Source organism: Pseudophryne corroboree, chromosome 3, assembly GCF_028390025.1.
Source record: "Pseudophryne corroboree isolate aPseCor3 chromosome 3, aPseCor3.hap2, whole genome shotgun sequence".
Lineage (NCBI taxonomy): Eukaryota > Metazoa > Chordata > Amphibia > Anura > Myobatrachidae > Pseudophryne > Pseudophryne corroboree.
In genome coordinates this window covers 76,884,138-76,898,754 of record NC_086446.1, presented here as the reverse complement: position 1 = coordinate 76,898,754, position 14,617 = coordinate 76,884,138, and the positions used below count along the sequence as shown (strand labels likewise).

Here is a 14,617-nt window from a genome sequence, read left to right as displayed (position 1 = left end):
CCTCGGTGACAGGAGCCGGGTGCTGCACTGTAACATTACGTGCAGCGCTCGACTCCTGTAACAGTGCAGGAGCCAACAGTGCAGCCAATCTCCGTGGGCAGCCCAGCATCTCCTGGACCCCTTGAGTGATGAAAGTGGGGGTCGGGCCGTGAGGCCATGCCCCTTCTCATGAGGCCACGCCTTCCTTTTTACTGATGCGCACCTTCGGCGTGCACAGAGGGAACTTACACCACATCGGGTGTCATGGGGCATAGAGACGCCCTGCTCCCGCTCTAATCTCCCAATATGTGCACCAGGCAGGAAAATAAAAGAAAACTATTATTTCTTATGTCTGAAGTCAGTTTATTTCATGTTGTATACAATCAGACATTCCCCTTTAGGTGTTACTACAAATAATGGTCGTGGCGGGCGCAACAACTCGTCTTTATGCCAAACGCCAATCACTCTGTCCAGGCTCTGCATCATGCGACCAATGGGGAGGTGGTGCAAGGTTCCCTTCAGAGATTTGCCTAAAACTGGGGCCACTGCTCCCACTGGGGCACATTATTCCACAACGTCAACTGTGGGAGGAAAAACAAAGACACTGTGACATCATTACACTGAGAGATGTATAAAGCACCAGCAACAATATATGGTGAATTGCATGAATTCATTTGTACCAATAAGGGGGTTGGGGGCGGCTCATAATAAGGGGGGGTGGTACACACTGCTATCTACCAATAGCGTTACAGTAGGGCTCCATGTACACTCTACGGCTGTTCTCAGTTATCCAGCGCCTACATTTCATTGCGGGAGGGGGCATTAGCTGTAGCCCGCGAGTACCCCCTGCATCACACAGGAGGGTCCCAAAGCTTTTGTAAGGACCATGCAGTATAGATAAATACATATATCCCATTCTCTTAGAGATACATAACACAATGATACTAGTAAGAGCAAAATAAGAAGCGTTTGGAGTCCCTGGCGGTCACATAGGGGCTCATGTAAAGTTGGGTGTACGCTTGAAGTTCTGTGTATGATACACATTTCTGTACCATAAGACTACGCGCATAGTGTATCGGATACATCATTGGATTACTATATTGTGTACACATAGGGTAATGCAACGTCACTATGAGCAGTGTTACACCACATCTGTATGAAGCACCTGGGCTATCATTACGGTATAAGTTGGGTGTAAGCAGTGGTAGGACTGGCCCCCAGCGGTACAGGGGAAACCACCAGTGGGCCTCAATGCCTGGCGGCCCACCCCCTGTCCTAGGGATCAGGTTCCAGACTGTACATTTGAATTATATATTATACATATGTTACAATATACTACACAGGACTATGGTGCACTTTGTACAGTGCATTGCTTCTATTAATCTGGTACAGGAGGCTGGCCACACCCCTAAGCTTGGGCACCTGGTGGGCCCTTCATGCCCCAGACCAACACTAGGTGTAAGTATACACACTTGTGACTAGTGATGAGCGGATCTGCACCTGGATGCATCTCACCTTTCCTGCACGCATTGCATCACCAAGGGGTTTTGGCGCCCAGGGTGTCCAACGTGGGACTTTGGAGGTCAAAACTGGGTACAGCATGTGCGGTGTGGGACTCCCTGGACTCAGGTGCCCGTTGGCACAGTGCACACTGCACTCGGGTAGGACTGGCGGTGCCCTCCCTCTGACATAGCACCCTGGGCAAAGTGCTTGTTACGCTACTGCCGCCAACGCTACATCAGCCCCATAATGTGACCTCTTACTCTGATGAGGTCACTGAAGACTTTTCATTGTCAGATCCACAATAGCTAAAATGGATGTAATTTATTATTGCTAGTTACTGTTCTTACGTAAACAGTTGGTCATTTTCGTCCAGTAATCCTGCAGTCCCTTCCTCATCTAGAAAAAGAAACAGAAACTTTAATTTTCATATAACTTAGAAGTTTTGTCAATTAATTTTAGTTCCTATGGAAACGCACTGAAGCATTAATGAGAGGTGTTTACTAGGATGGAGGGACTTTTAGTCTACTTTGGATTAAGGGGTCTACTTACTAAGCCTTGGAGAAAGGTAAAGTGGACCAAGATAAGGTTCCAGCCAATCAGCTCCCAACTGCCATTTTTCAAACTCAACCTGCAACATGGCTGTTAGGAGCTGATTGACTGGCACTTTTTCTTCGTCCACTTTGTCTCTCTCTAAGGCTTAATAAATAGATACCTAAATTTAAGAAAATAGGGGCGGAGTTCTAGTTAGTTAAGGGATACAAATAGTAAATTAAAGTAGGAGTGGTTATCAAACATCGATAGTCTGACAGCAAGTGTTTTCATCATTGACGGGATGCTGCTGATAAACTATTGGTGGCCGATCCCTTATGATGAGCACTGGCCCAGCTATTCATATGCACCGATGCCGCCTACACACGTTACAGCCTGATGGCGGATTACTGATGGTGGGAACGCATCGATGGCTGCTGGGCCTCAGAATAAATGTTTCTAGAAGTTCAAGCTGCAGCCAATTACAGATTTCGTATAATTCATGTTTATAACAGTTATTACTGACTTGGTGACTTGCATGTATCTGCTAGTATATAAATATGGGACATCTTAATTCCTATAGTATGCCAAGCCTGGCTTAGAGATTCGTCATCTCAGAAGCTGCCAACTAACATCTTTCCCCCTCAGCCAATGAAAGATGAGCACTTATTCCACCTTTTCTCATGTAGATCAAACCTCAATGGTAATGGTCGGTTACTCCGTTGGATGCAATGTTACTCCGTGAGGACTTTGTTAATAATGATCCCCAAACATTTTGGCACTTATGTAATAGGGCACGAGAGGTGCGAAGCTGCGCAATTTCTATGATCTCGACTGCTGATATAAAGCAGCAATAATGCAAAAGACAAAACCACGGCCCAGATTTATCAAGCCTTGGAGAGTATTAAATAGCATGGTGATAAAGTACCAACCAATCAGCTCCCAACAGTCATTTTTCAAACACAGCCTGTAACATGGCAGGTAGGAGCTGATTGGCTGGTACTTTATCACCGTGCTATTTATCACTCTCCAAGGCTTGATAAATCTGGGCCCAGGTCTGCATTGCCCTTTACATTTTTTCTGAAATTGCGCTGCTTTCCACATCGCGCACCCTATAGCGTAAACCTCTTTGTCATCATTATCACTGTAGAAAAAGGGCATCATCCTCTCAGCAGAAGTGCCCACAGTGAGGAAACCCTCTACAAGTGGAGGGATATTTATGTCTTTCAAACATGCCAGCCCAGTATTAGAGGTGTATGGCAGTGTGTGAAAGGGCTGGTACCTCAGGAAGCAGAATGATGAGGTGCCTTCTACTCAGTCCTGTCCCCTTTCTATAACCTGCCCCTACACAGCCAGGCCGGGTTTCCTGGCAAATACATTTCCTTCACTTTCTACCAACTCCGACAAACATCAGTGATGACCAGAGCCATTATCTGAGAAAGCTGTCTTAGCTGGACCCCTTGTATGTCTGATATGTTTAGGTCAGTCTGGACGGATGGGAACTATTTTGGTAAAGTACTTTGGGCCCTCCCTAGTCTTGGGGTATGACGGCTTTGGACCTTTAGAGGTGGCAGGTATTCCATCACAGAGGCACTAACTAAAAATACAAAACAATAGCTCTGAAGTTTGATCAAATCATCACTTTATTCCTCTTTTTCAATTGAGAGGCTGAGGGTGTTTGGCAGTGGGGAGGGAGCGGTGACTAGGTCCATTCCTCAAAACGGTGTGTCGCAACGAATCCCCTTGCGGGTTCGCTTCACTCGCCACAGGTTCTATTCCCACTCTATGGGTGTCGTGGACTGTAATACTGACTGTCGGGACTGTAAGGGGGCGGAATCCCGGCGTCGGTATTGTGACCGATGGTCTTCTGACCACCGGTCATGTAACTACCTCCCCATATTAGCTGTATGGTGTTGCGGCTGTGCAATACCGTACAATTCTGAATCAGACCCTGTGTACACCGCCAAAGTGGCTCAGATCCTCATTTGTTTAGTCACAAGAACGTAAAATACATCCTTTACAATTCTTTGTAATTTTTAAGGAGTTGCCCCCGGGTGACCAGTTCCTCCTCAGTAAAGCATGCCCACATCATAAAGAAAATGTAAGTGGGTAAGCGCTGGTTAGAGTTACTTTTTTCGGTAGCGGTAGAGGACGCCCGTCTGTAACTCTACAGTAGAGTACTCTTGAAGCTCTCTGGATGGACATTCACTGCAGAAGTCATTACCAGCATCTGCCAAGGTCCGGTTCCCCCGGGAATGAGTGATGGTGGTTCCCAATTAGCTGTGCATGGGTTGCATGGTTTATTGTTTTTTTGAGAGGGGGCTGCTCTAAGGTACTTTACACATTAATGCATGGCTAATACATTACTATATTGCTGTATATTACTAGAACTGTAGAGCTCTGTTCAGAATGTGATACTTTACCAAACAGTTAATCGAATCTCTCATTGCAGAGGCATCGGAATTTTGGCTGCAAACACTGCAAGAGAAGACAGAGGGTGATTACATAGTGTGTACCTGATTCCTCATTACTCACCAGGAGGCAGCTCAGATACAGGTGACCCGGATTAGGCGAGCTTGGATATAGAAACTGTAGATATGCAGCACAATGGGGGCTAGCATATGTGCAGGACCCGTTCTGCGTGTACGCAAAAGGGTCCTGCGACGTAGCATGCAGTCCAGTATCAGACTATCAGTGCTTGACAGTCCAAATGGAGGCGCGTCACCGCAGATTAGGGTGAGGTAAAAGGCCTGGGATCGCCGCGGTTGTACAGAGATTTTCCGACCTCTGCGACGTGGCTCAGTATCTAATCAAACTCTAATCCTATTTTAACCATAATTCTCCTTTATAACCTAACCCAAACATAACCAGAAACATTTCTAACACTCCGATCCAAGCCTGACCATTAACCTCAACCAAGACCAGAGCCGGCGCCACCACTAGGCAGCTTTAGGCAGCTGCCTATGGGGCGGCGGCCACTGGAGGGCGGCAGGTCACGCTTACTCTTGCTCAGCTCCTCCTCTTAAGAGGAGGAATATTTCAAGCGTTACCGGAGACGCGGAGAGGAGCAGAAGAACTGTACGTACCACTAGCCGGCAGCACGCCCCGTATGCAGAGTGTGTTCTTGTGGTGCGGGGCGGGAATATGTCGGCGCGGAGAGGAGCAGAAGAACTGTTACAATAGCCGGCAGCACGCTGCATACTCTATGTGCATAGAGTATTAGAGCTGCTGCCGGTGGGTTACACTCACACTGACAGCGCTGGCGGGAAGCTGATAACAGTTGGGCGGCCGCGGCATCCCTGCAGCGCTGTCAGTGTGAGTGTAACCCATCGGCAGCGGCTCTAATACTCTATGAACATAGAGTATGCAGCGTGCTGCCGGTAATTGTTACAGTTCTTCTGCTCCTCTCCGCGCCGACATATTCCCGCCCCGCACCACAAGAACACACTCTGCATATGGGAGTCCTGCAGGGATAATTATGTTGTGCTAAGTGAGGGACTGGTGCTACACTGCGGAGTAGACTGCAGGCGGCTCCCCCGCTGCTGTTCCCTGTCTTCTGCAGCCTGCAATGTAGTCGCCTCGGATTGGTCCCTATTATACATTTTTATGGGCAGAATTCTTTGCTTTACTGGGGCTCCTTGTCAGTGCTCCATTCCTCTACTTGTGTGTGTGTGTGTGTGTGTGTGTGTGTGTGTGTGTGTGTGTGTGTGTGTGTGTGTGTGTGTGTGTGTGTGTGTGTGTGTGTGTGTGTGTGTGTGTGTGTGTATATATATAGATATATATATATATATATATATATACTGCATGGCATTGAATGTATAAATCTTCAGTTCGGCCGCACTCAGGAGTAATCTATCCTACGGTGTCCAGACACATTGTAGCCTGTCTGGGGGTCCCCGCAAAATGTCACACATAGTGGCTTTTTTAAATATAATTTTTAGAGGCTGTGTGAGGTTTTTTTTTTTTTTTTTTTTTTTTTGGGAGGGGGGGGGGGGGGGGGGGGGGTGCAGCAGGCATATGTTTTCCCTAGGGTGCCGAAGAACCTTGCACCGGCCCTGACCAAGACCTAACCCAAATCCTAACCATAAATCTCAGTCTAAGACTAAACATTAACTTCAGTAAAGACCTAAGCCAATCCTAACCATAAATATCAACTACTGATCCAAGCCTAACCACAACCCTCTCTCTTGCTCTGCTGAAAGCCTAACCATTCACTACGCTCCAGAGTTAACTATAATCCACCTCAAAATCTTATCCAAGATGAATAAAGCCAAGGTTAGACCATCTATACCTCATGGTCTACTCCAAGTCTAACCATACCCCTAGCCCAAGATCTAATCCACACCCAACTCTCAGTCAAGCTCTAGATCCAAAACTAGTGCCTGTCCTGATACATGGCTGCCATGTTACAGACCGTGGGCCAGATTTATCAAGCCTTGGAGAGTGATAAATTGCACGGTGATAAAGTACCAACCAATCAGCTCCTAACTGTCATTTATCAAACAGCCTGTAGAATGGCAGCCAGGAGCTGATTGATTGGTACTTTATCAATGTGCTATTTACCACTCTTCAAGGCTTTAGGACATTGCACGCCTGCAGAAGGGAATGTGGTGCCACTAGTGCGACCTTTGCCCTATGTTACGCCAGACCCGAGTTGCGGGGGATATTCCGCACACTATACTTCCCATAACATTATCTCAGTCTCTGCTGGCTTATGACCACTTGCTGCTCAGCATCTAATATTCCGAATACTTCCAGTACTTACACTACAAGCTTTATATCAAAGATAACTGCTTGGAAGGGCATGAGTTCCCGTTTCCGTCTGTAGTGTGACCTGAAGGAAAAATAATAAAATAAGTGTTATTAGAGTATAGGAGATGCAGGTTTCTGCTGTCGATAACACATTACATAGGAAACACCATGATTGCTAACTGACGGCTTTTGCGCTTCTGCCAAACGTTTCATCCATGACAGAACGGCTTTGCCAAAGTGTCAGTGGATGAAATAAAAGGAAAAGCTCTGTAGATGCATTAAGTCTTAGGTACCAGGCATAGATGCGACCGCGTGACAGATCCATGTACACAGGGATTACATGCATCTATAACGGAGACCTGGCCGGGTGACTGACCGGCTGAAGACCTAACGTGACCATCTCACGCCCTACCTAGAGACGGTGGCTTTGGTTAGGCTCATCACTGCGCTGTTCCGTTCCTCACCCGCACTGCAGTAAAACGCGTGGCCGAGATTCTGTTACTGCATCAGTTAAAGCTTCATCGGCGTTGTCAGCATCATGTTATCTGTGACCTATTATTATGTCATTTATTTCTTAGGGCATACTTGAATCTAATACAATTAACTTGAATATCTTGACTAGTCACATCCAAGATCTGTTAAATATATATACTCTCCACTACCCAACCGTGGTTCCCCTGTGTGTGCCACACACACGTCAGCTCTGTCTTATACAGATGGAACCTCACTCATCTTGGCTTCTCTACTGCGCCTAGGTGCACCAAGGCTTATTAGCATAAGTCTTTCATCTATTGTTCTCAGCTGCAATACAATACAGAGAGAACAACACAGCAGGGGATTAAGTCCGACTGCTCTTGCTCAATTAATCCTATTAAAGGGATAGATGAGGAGGGCTCCTTCTGTAGTGGTCTATGTCTACCCCCAGCGCCTTTGTTCTATGTAGAAAAGATGGCGGGGGCTCACCTAAAATTATAAGTTGCTACAAGATACACTGAGCAGGGATAGATGCGTGAAGCAGTGAAAACAGTGGAGAAGTGAGTCACACCCTCCCTAGAGAAGGTGGCTTTGGTTAGGATCCACTGTGAAAACAGTGGAGAAGTAGCAGCTGATTGGTTGCCCATGGAAACCAATCAGCTGCTACTTATAATTTTATAGAATGCACTTGATTAATGTTGATTGGTCTCATTGCTGATTGGTTGCCATGGGAAACTCCTCCACTGGCTCACTTCTCCACTCTTTTCACTGCTTCATACGGGTGGTCTTCAGTTTGCCGGCTGTCGGGATCCCGGCGCACAGTATACCGGCGCCGGAATCCCGACAGCTGGCATACCGACACTTTATCTCCCTCTTGGGGGACCACGACCCCCCTGGAGGGAGAATAAATAGCGCGCCACTGTGCCCGCAGCGTGGCGAGCGCAGCGAACCCGCAAGGGGCTCATCTGCGCTCGCCACGCTGTCGGTATGCCGGCGGTCGGGATTCCGACGCCGGTATGCTGGTCGCCAGGAGCCCAGCCGCCGGCATACAATACTACACCCCTTCATACATCTAGATACCCCGTAATTGTGGCTTCCACACTCTAATACACCATTCACATCCAGCATTTGAGCCGGGAAATTGCCGGGTAAACCAGGCTCTTGTGTTGGTGTGGAAGGGTCAACCTGGGTTATGTGTGTGCTGGATCCGCAACCCAGATCATTACCAGGGAGATTCCTGGGTACGAGCTGGACATATCGATGTGTAAAAGGGGGGTTGTACAGGTATTTCGGCCCGGGTTATGTTTAAATGGTGCTTATTGGTGTAACGGGCTGAAACCCCATGTTCACTAACCCGGATCGGACCCTGGATTTTGGTGTGAAAGGGTTATAAGTGTGCAGCTACTTCATTTATTTATTCATAAAGTGATTTCATGAATATCGTCTTGTTTTAGCGGGTAGCAGTAGATTTACCGACGGACACAATCCCGACGCTCATAATCCCGACATTCATTATGCCGACATGTCCACAAAGCTGGCATAGTCAGAATACCGACATGACAAATATGCCAACATGCATTTTTAAGTACTTTTTTTCCTAAAAACAGACTTGTTCATACTTTACCATCCAGTGGACCTGGAGCGGGAATATAATAAGCTGCGAGGGAATGCGGTACACTTAGACGGTGTCCTTGTCGACATATGTTGACATTGACAACCCCCCCAGAAAAACTCATGTAAGTATTTTGACATGTTGGCATTTCAAATGTCGGTATTCTGACTATGTCGGCATTTTGAACATAGCATAATGAATGTCAGTATTTTGACCGTGTCAGTATGTCAGTATTCTAACTGTTAGTCAATGGCTGTCGGGAATATGAGCGTTGGTTTTGTGTCCGTCGGTAAATGATACTGATCCTGTTTCGGCAGCTGTGGAAATTAAGATCAGATAAAGGAAGAGGTCCGGTCACTGCACACTGTGTTTTATACTATTCTATCCATAATCAGCGGTACTCACTGTGGAACATGCCCTGTGCTGCCACTGGTTGTATCTGCGTTCATATAGGAGGAGGACACATTAGCAGAGTTTGGCTTAATTCCTGTATTCGTGTCATCAAGACCTTCTGACCTGAAGATATAGAAGAACAATAATATTATATCGTTATAATTCCCCCTTTTGAGTTGCCTACCTCTTCCAACCCTGCAATCTTGTGTCATTACAGTCACTCTCCTCCAAGGTTGCCCATATAACACCTGTAAGTCTGATACGCAACCAGCTGTTGTTGCAGCGTCACACACATGCCGTATTAGTGTATATTATGTGTGGCTCAGCTAATACAGGAATAATTGTGTGTAAGCGTTAGTGTCTAAGCACTAATATTTAGTAATGACCAGTTATGTTATATAGCGCACACATATTCCGCAGCGCCTTACAGAAAATATTTGCCCATTCACATCAGTCCCTACCTCCGTGTGCACACGCTAGGGTTAATATTTGTTGGGAGCCAATTAACCTACCAGTATGTTTATGGAGTGTGGGAGGAAACCGGAGTACCTGGAGGAAACCCACCCAAGCACGGAGAGAACATACAAACTCCACACTGTTAGGGCAATGGTGGAAATCAAACCCATGACCTCAGTGCTGTGAAGCAGTAATGCTGACCATTACACCAACTGTGCTGCCTTATTATAGTTCTCTGTGCCTATCCCTGTTTCAGGCTTTTACGGTACTTACTGTTGAAAAAAGAAATCGGTGTCATTGCTTATTGCAACGTGTGAATCCGATGGATAAGAGTCTTCCGAATCAGCATTATCTGTGTCCTCATTTCCTGTCTCCGTGCCATTAGAACCACCTGACCTAGATATATATATATAAAACACTGTCATTATATAGTTATAACCCTCCCCCATTGTATATGCCTGTGTATGCTGGGCTGCAGTGGGGCTGTGGCCCCTTCTGTCTGCAGTCCCCACACTGATCACACCCCTTGGATTTGCCCCCAGCTCATGCTGCCCCCTATTCAGCGCACAGTGTTGCTTTGCAGCGCTGCAAATATTTTCTAGGTTTTCCCTAAGGGGGCGTGACCTGGCCTCCCAAGATTAGCCCTCCCCCCTTAAGTACCTGGGCCTGGCTCAGCTCTCTTCAGCAATGTGGACACATATGACTAAAGGGCCCCATACACTAGACCGATAATGCCCGATTTCAGCCCAATTCGGGCATTCGGCCCGATATATTGGGTGAAATCGGGCATTTTCGGTGTGCTTTCCCCCCGATCCGATGCGCGTTCCCGTGTGCATCGGATCAGATCCCCCTAGATCCGACATATCACGAGTGCTGCACTCAGTATATGTCGGATCCCGCAGTAAATGGATGGGAAAGTAAAAGATATATCGTATGCAAAAAAAATATCTAATACTATCCTGCCAACGGGGAGGCTGCGGGGAGGAGGAAATCTTATATGACATGGAGGAAAGCTTATATGACATGACGGACCGTGTATAAGTGTATGGGGCCCTTTAAACAGATTCCGGGCTGGCTGACTTCAAGCCTGCATTTCACCTGGCTTTTATTCAGCCCCAGAACCTGTGTAATCCATGTGTGTGCCTTATTATAAGGGATGGTCCAGCAACCCTAGAATCGGGCCATATATGTATAATCACCAGGACTCACTGTGCAATAGGGGCTGTGGTGGCTTTCGGTATTCCTGCGTTCGCACCCAATGTATAGGTGTAATCCTCATTGCTTGTGCCCGCATCTCCTGTACCTGTGTTGCCCAGACCACCTGACCTAGAGATATATAGGAGCACAAACATTATATAGATATAATACATTTCTACATCCATTAGTGCCTCTCTCTTTTCCTCCAACACTTCCATGCTGTGTCATCACACTCACTGTCCTCCTGCACAAGGGTGCACATACATCACCCGCTGTTCTCTTTACTGATGCACAACCTGCTGCTGAAGCGTCACACATGTCGCCCATTCATTTATATTATGCGTGGAAGCAGGGCATCTCTTATGTGGGACTGAGCAGCTCACAGATAACAGGTTATGCATAACCTGCTGTGTATGGGGGCAAGGGGAGATAAGCTGGGATTCCTGGGTCACTTACAGCACTCTCCCCCTCCTATCACTCCTCTGACCGGAAAACACTGTGCTATCCTGCTGGCATTCTGGCTACCAGGTTCTTCTTTCTACTGCTGCACAAGAGGGAGAGTTGGTGATGTCAGTATGCTCTGGCCGGGGTGTCCCCTTGACAGAGGGGAACCCGTGGTTCAGTGTCTCCTGCGCCCCCCCCCCCCCCCCCCTTAATCCGTCTCTGTGGTACTTTCTCCTCTTGGGAGTCACTCAGGGGAATGTCCTTACTATCCTGAGGACGGTAAAGGAAGATGCACAGTAATGGTGCACATGCTTAGTCGGCACATGTGGTCAGAGGTTGCGCATGTGCAGTAGCTCACTTGAATTAATACAGAGATGCAGAGTGTTCTTCTCATGAGAAATACCAATGTATTATAGTAGTCCGTCCCTATATCAGCTTTACACTTTTATGGGTCTATCTCTGACTCAGATGGGTCTCTTTTCTCGCACACAGATAGCGACTGCTACCAATTCTCAGCAGGAGGGATATTTCACCGGATCTCATCAACACAAGGTAGTAAATCAGGCTGCTTCGGCTTCAAGCATCAGTCACCTTGTTCCCACTCAGAATCAGTCCCTATATGTATAATCAGCAGGACTCACTGTGCAATAGGGGCTGTGGCGGCTGTAAGTATCCCTGAGTTCGCACCCAATGTATAGGTGTAATCCTCATCGCTTGTGTCCGCATCTCCTGTATCTGTGTTGCCCAGACCGCCTGACCTAGAGATATATACAAATACAGACATTATATAGATACTGTATAATACATTTCCCCACCCTTTGATGCCCCTCTCCTTTCCTGCAACACTTCCATGCTGTATCATCACAGTCACTGTCCTCCTACACAAGGGTGCACACACATCACCCGCTGTTCTCTCTTCTGATACACAAGCTGCTGCTGAAGCGTCACACATGTCGCCCATTCATGTATATTATGCAAGTAAGCAGGACATCTCCTATGTGGGGCTGAGCAGCTGAGAGTGTCGGCCAGTTATTACAGGGCTGTCTGTGAGTGGTAGATCCTGATTCTGAGCTGTATGCAGTCCCAACGCAATGCTGACGTTCATAGTTTTCAACTGCATACGCGTCAAAATTTCTGCAAACCCCCCTCAGCTCGTATGTTATAGAGTATGTGTACAACGGCGCTGCTGCGAATGGGACAGACGGTGTCAGCATAGTGGTGGAACAGTCATGGGCATTCTTGGGCAGTGACTGCAGGGTGGCTAGTGGTGCACGCAAAAATGGCCCTTCCAGTGGGCGTATGATGTCAGTGCATGTGGCTGCATTCCCAGCGGCACCTCCGCAGCCATAGGAGGCTGCTATCAGACTGAGACGCTGCACCTGCCATAGGGCTGTTCAGGTTTTCATGATGCAAGAGACAGTGGAGTATAAGGATGCACCAACCAGTATCACGGGAGCTCTCATCCCTAACACCAGTGGCGTATCTATAATGGGTGCACACGGGCCCCTTGGTCCAGAGAGGACCCACACTGCACCCATTTTTTCTATACTTACCTTTCTGGTGTCCGTGCGTGGGCCCCCTCCTCTCCCGTCCCGTAGCCAGCAGCAGCGCCATTTTCTTGGAGACTTGCCCATGCGCTGTAGACTCTGGCACTGTGCCAGAGTCTCTAGTGCTCAGACAGGGCGCTAACAGCGCTGCTGCCGGCTATGGGACGGGAGAGGAGGGGGCCCACACCTGGAGACTGCACACGGGTCCCCTCCTCTCTAGATACGCCCATGCCTTACAAATTCATCCTCACGGATGTTGACTGGGAATTAGTCTGTAGGCCATTTGCACTGCTGCGTGCGCCTTCAGCCGCAACTCGGAACCAGGCCCTAAGGGGGAACATTTACTAAGCCGTGATAAGAGCGGAGAAGTGAGCCAGTGGAGAAGTTCCCATGGCAACCAATCAGCACTGACGTAACATCTATAATTTGCATACTATAAAATTATACAGAGCTGCTGATTGGTTGATGGGGCAACTTCTCCACTGGCTCACTTCTCCGCTCTTATCACTGCTTAGTTAATATCCACCTTAGTGTCTATATTACTGCCAGAACCTATGTGGATAGGTGTCAGCGGTGTGTAATGGAGATCAGTCCATACGATGAATAGCGTAACCAGGGATTGGTTTATTAACCAGGTAGGACAACAGGGTGGGAAGCAACACAAGGTTAATGCAGTACAATGTAGGACTATGCACAATAAGGCAGATCCAGCCAGGAGTGTGTAAATGCAGGTCGCGGGAGGTGGAATACACCAAAAGGCTAGTGGTGGTGACATAACAGCCATAGATGTATGCACGGAGCCAGATTAAGCCTTCGGAGGGGTTGGGGGCACTTAAGACCCCCCTGGCCGGCACCACACCTCCAGCCCTCCATATCTTGTCAGCACCGTCTCTACTTCTCATCCTGTCCGTCCCCACTATGGGACTGCACAGTGCAAGTGCAGAAGTGTGCTGGGGACTGTAGCTTGGGTAGTGTATATTAAATTCTGTACAGTATAACAAAGTTAAACCAATGGTGTATTTTAGCTTTAAACTAATGGCTTACAAATGCCTGGATACTGTTTAAAGATCTACATAATTGAGAGATAACTATTTTATTAAGTTCTTGCAGTGGAGCAAAGACAGCTTTAAAAACTTTTAAGATACACATAGAAAAATAAAATCTACTGTATCATCTATCTTGTCACATACAAGAATATCAGCAGCCTCTGTACTCATTACACACTGGGACGAGACTCAGGTGGACTCTGTGTGTGTCTCACTCTCCAGTCCCAGATACTCTTACACATAGCCTGCTGTGTATGGTGGCATAGGGAATAAGCTGGGATTCCTGGGTCACTTACAGCCCTCTCCCCCTCCTCTCTCTCCTCTGGTTGGGAAGCACTGTGCTGTCCTGCTTGCATTCTGGCTGCCAGGTTCTTCCTTCTACTGGTGCACAAGAGGGAGAGCTGGTGATATCAGTGTGCTCTGACAGAGGGGGACCAGGGGTACAGTGTCTCCTGTGCCTTGCCTTAATCCGGCTCTGTGTACACAGCGGTGTCTATAGTACTTTCTCCTCTTGGGAGTCACTCAGGGAAACAGCCTTACTATTCGGAGGACGATAAAGGAAGATACACAGTAATGGTGCACATGCTCAGTCGGTGCATTAGGTCGGAGGTCGCTCAACTTAGTTGCTATGGGGATGCAGCAGATAAGAGGAGGCAATGCAGAGTGCTCTCCTCAACAAAAGCACC

At 47.6% G+C, this 14,617-nt stretch overlaps 1 protein-coding gene across 1 annotated transcript in view; it reads right to left on the bottom strand.

Moving 5' to 3' along the window:
- Positions 1–318: 318 nt before the first annotated feature.
- LOC135054793 (dentin sialophosphoprotein-like) overlaps positions 319–14,617 on the bottom strand; it is a 69,877-nt gene continuing 55,578 nt past the window's right edge. Inside the window, exons 14-21 of the mRNA XM_063958129.1 lie at positions 11,980–12,096; positions 10,907–11,023; positions 9,971–10,093; positions 9,254–9,364; positions 6,776–6,844; positions 4,434–4,488; positions 1,830–1,878; positions 319–560 (exon numbers count right to left, since the gene is read on the bottom strand). Of these exons, the coding sequence (XP_063814199.1) occupies positions 544–560; positions 1,830–1,878; positions 4,434–4,488; positions 6,776–6,844; positions 9,254–9,364; positions 9,971–10,093; positions 10,907–11,023; positions 11,980–12,096 (658 nt within the window). The 3' untranslated portion in view covers positions 319–543. The remainder of the gene's footprint in view (positions 561–1,829; positions 1,879–4,433; positions 4,489–6,775; positions 6,845–9,253; positions 9,365–9,970; positions 10,094–10,906; positions 11,024–11,979; positions 12,097–14,617) is intronic.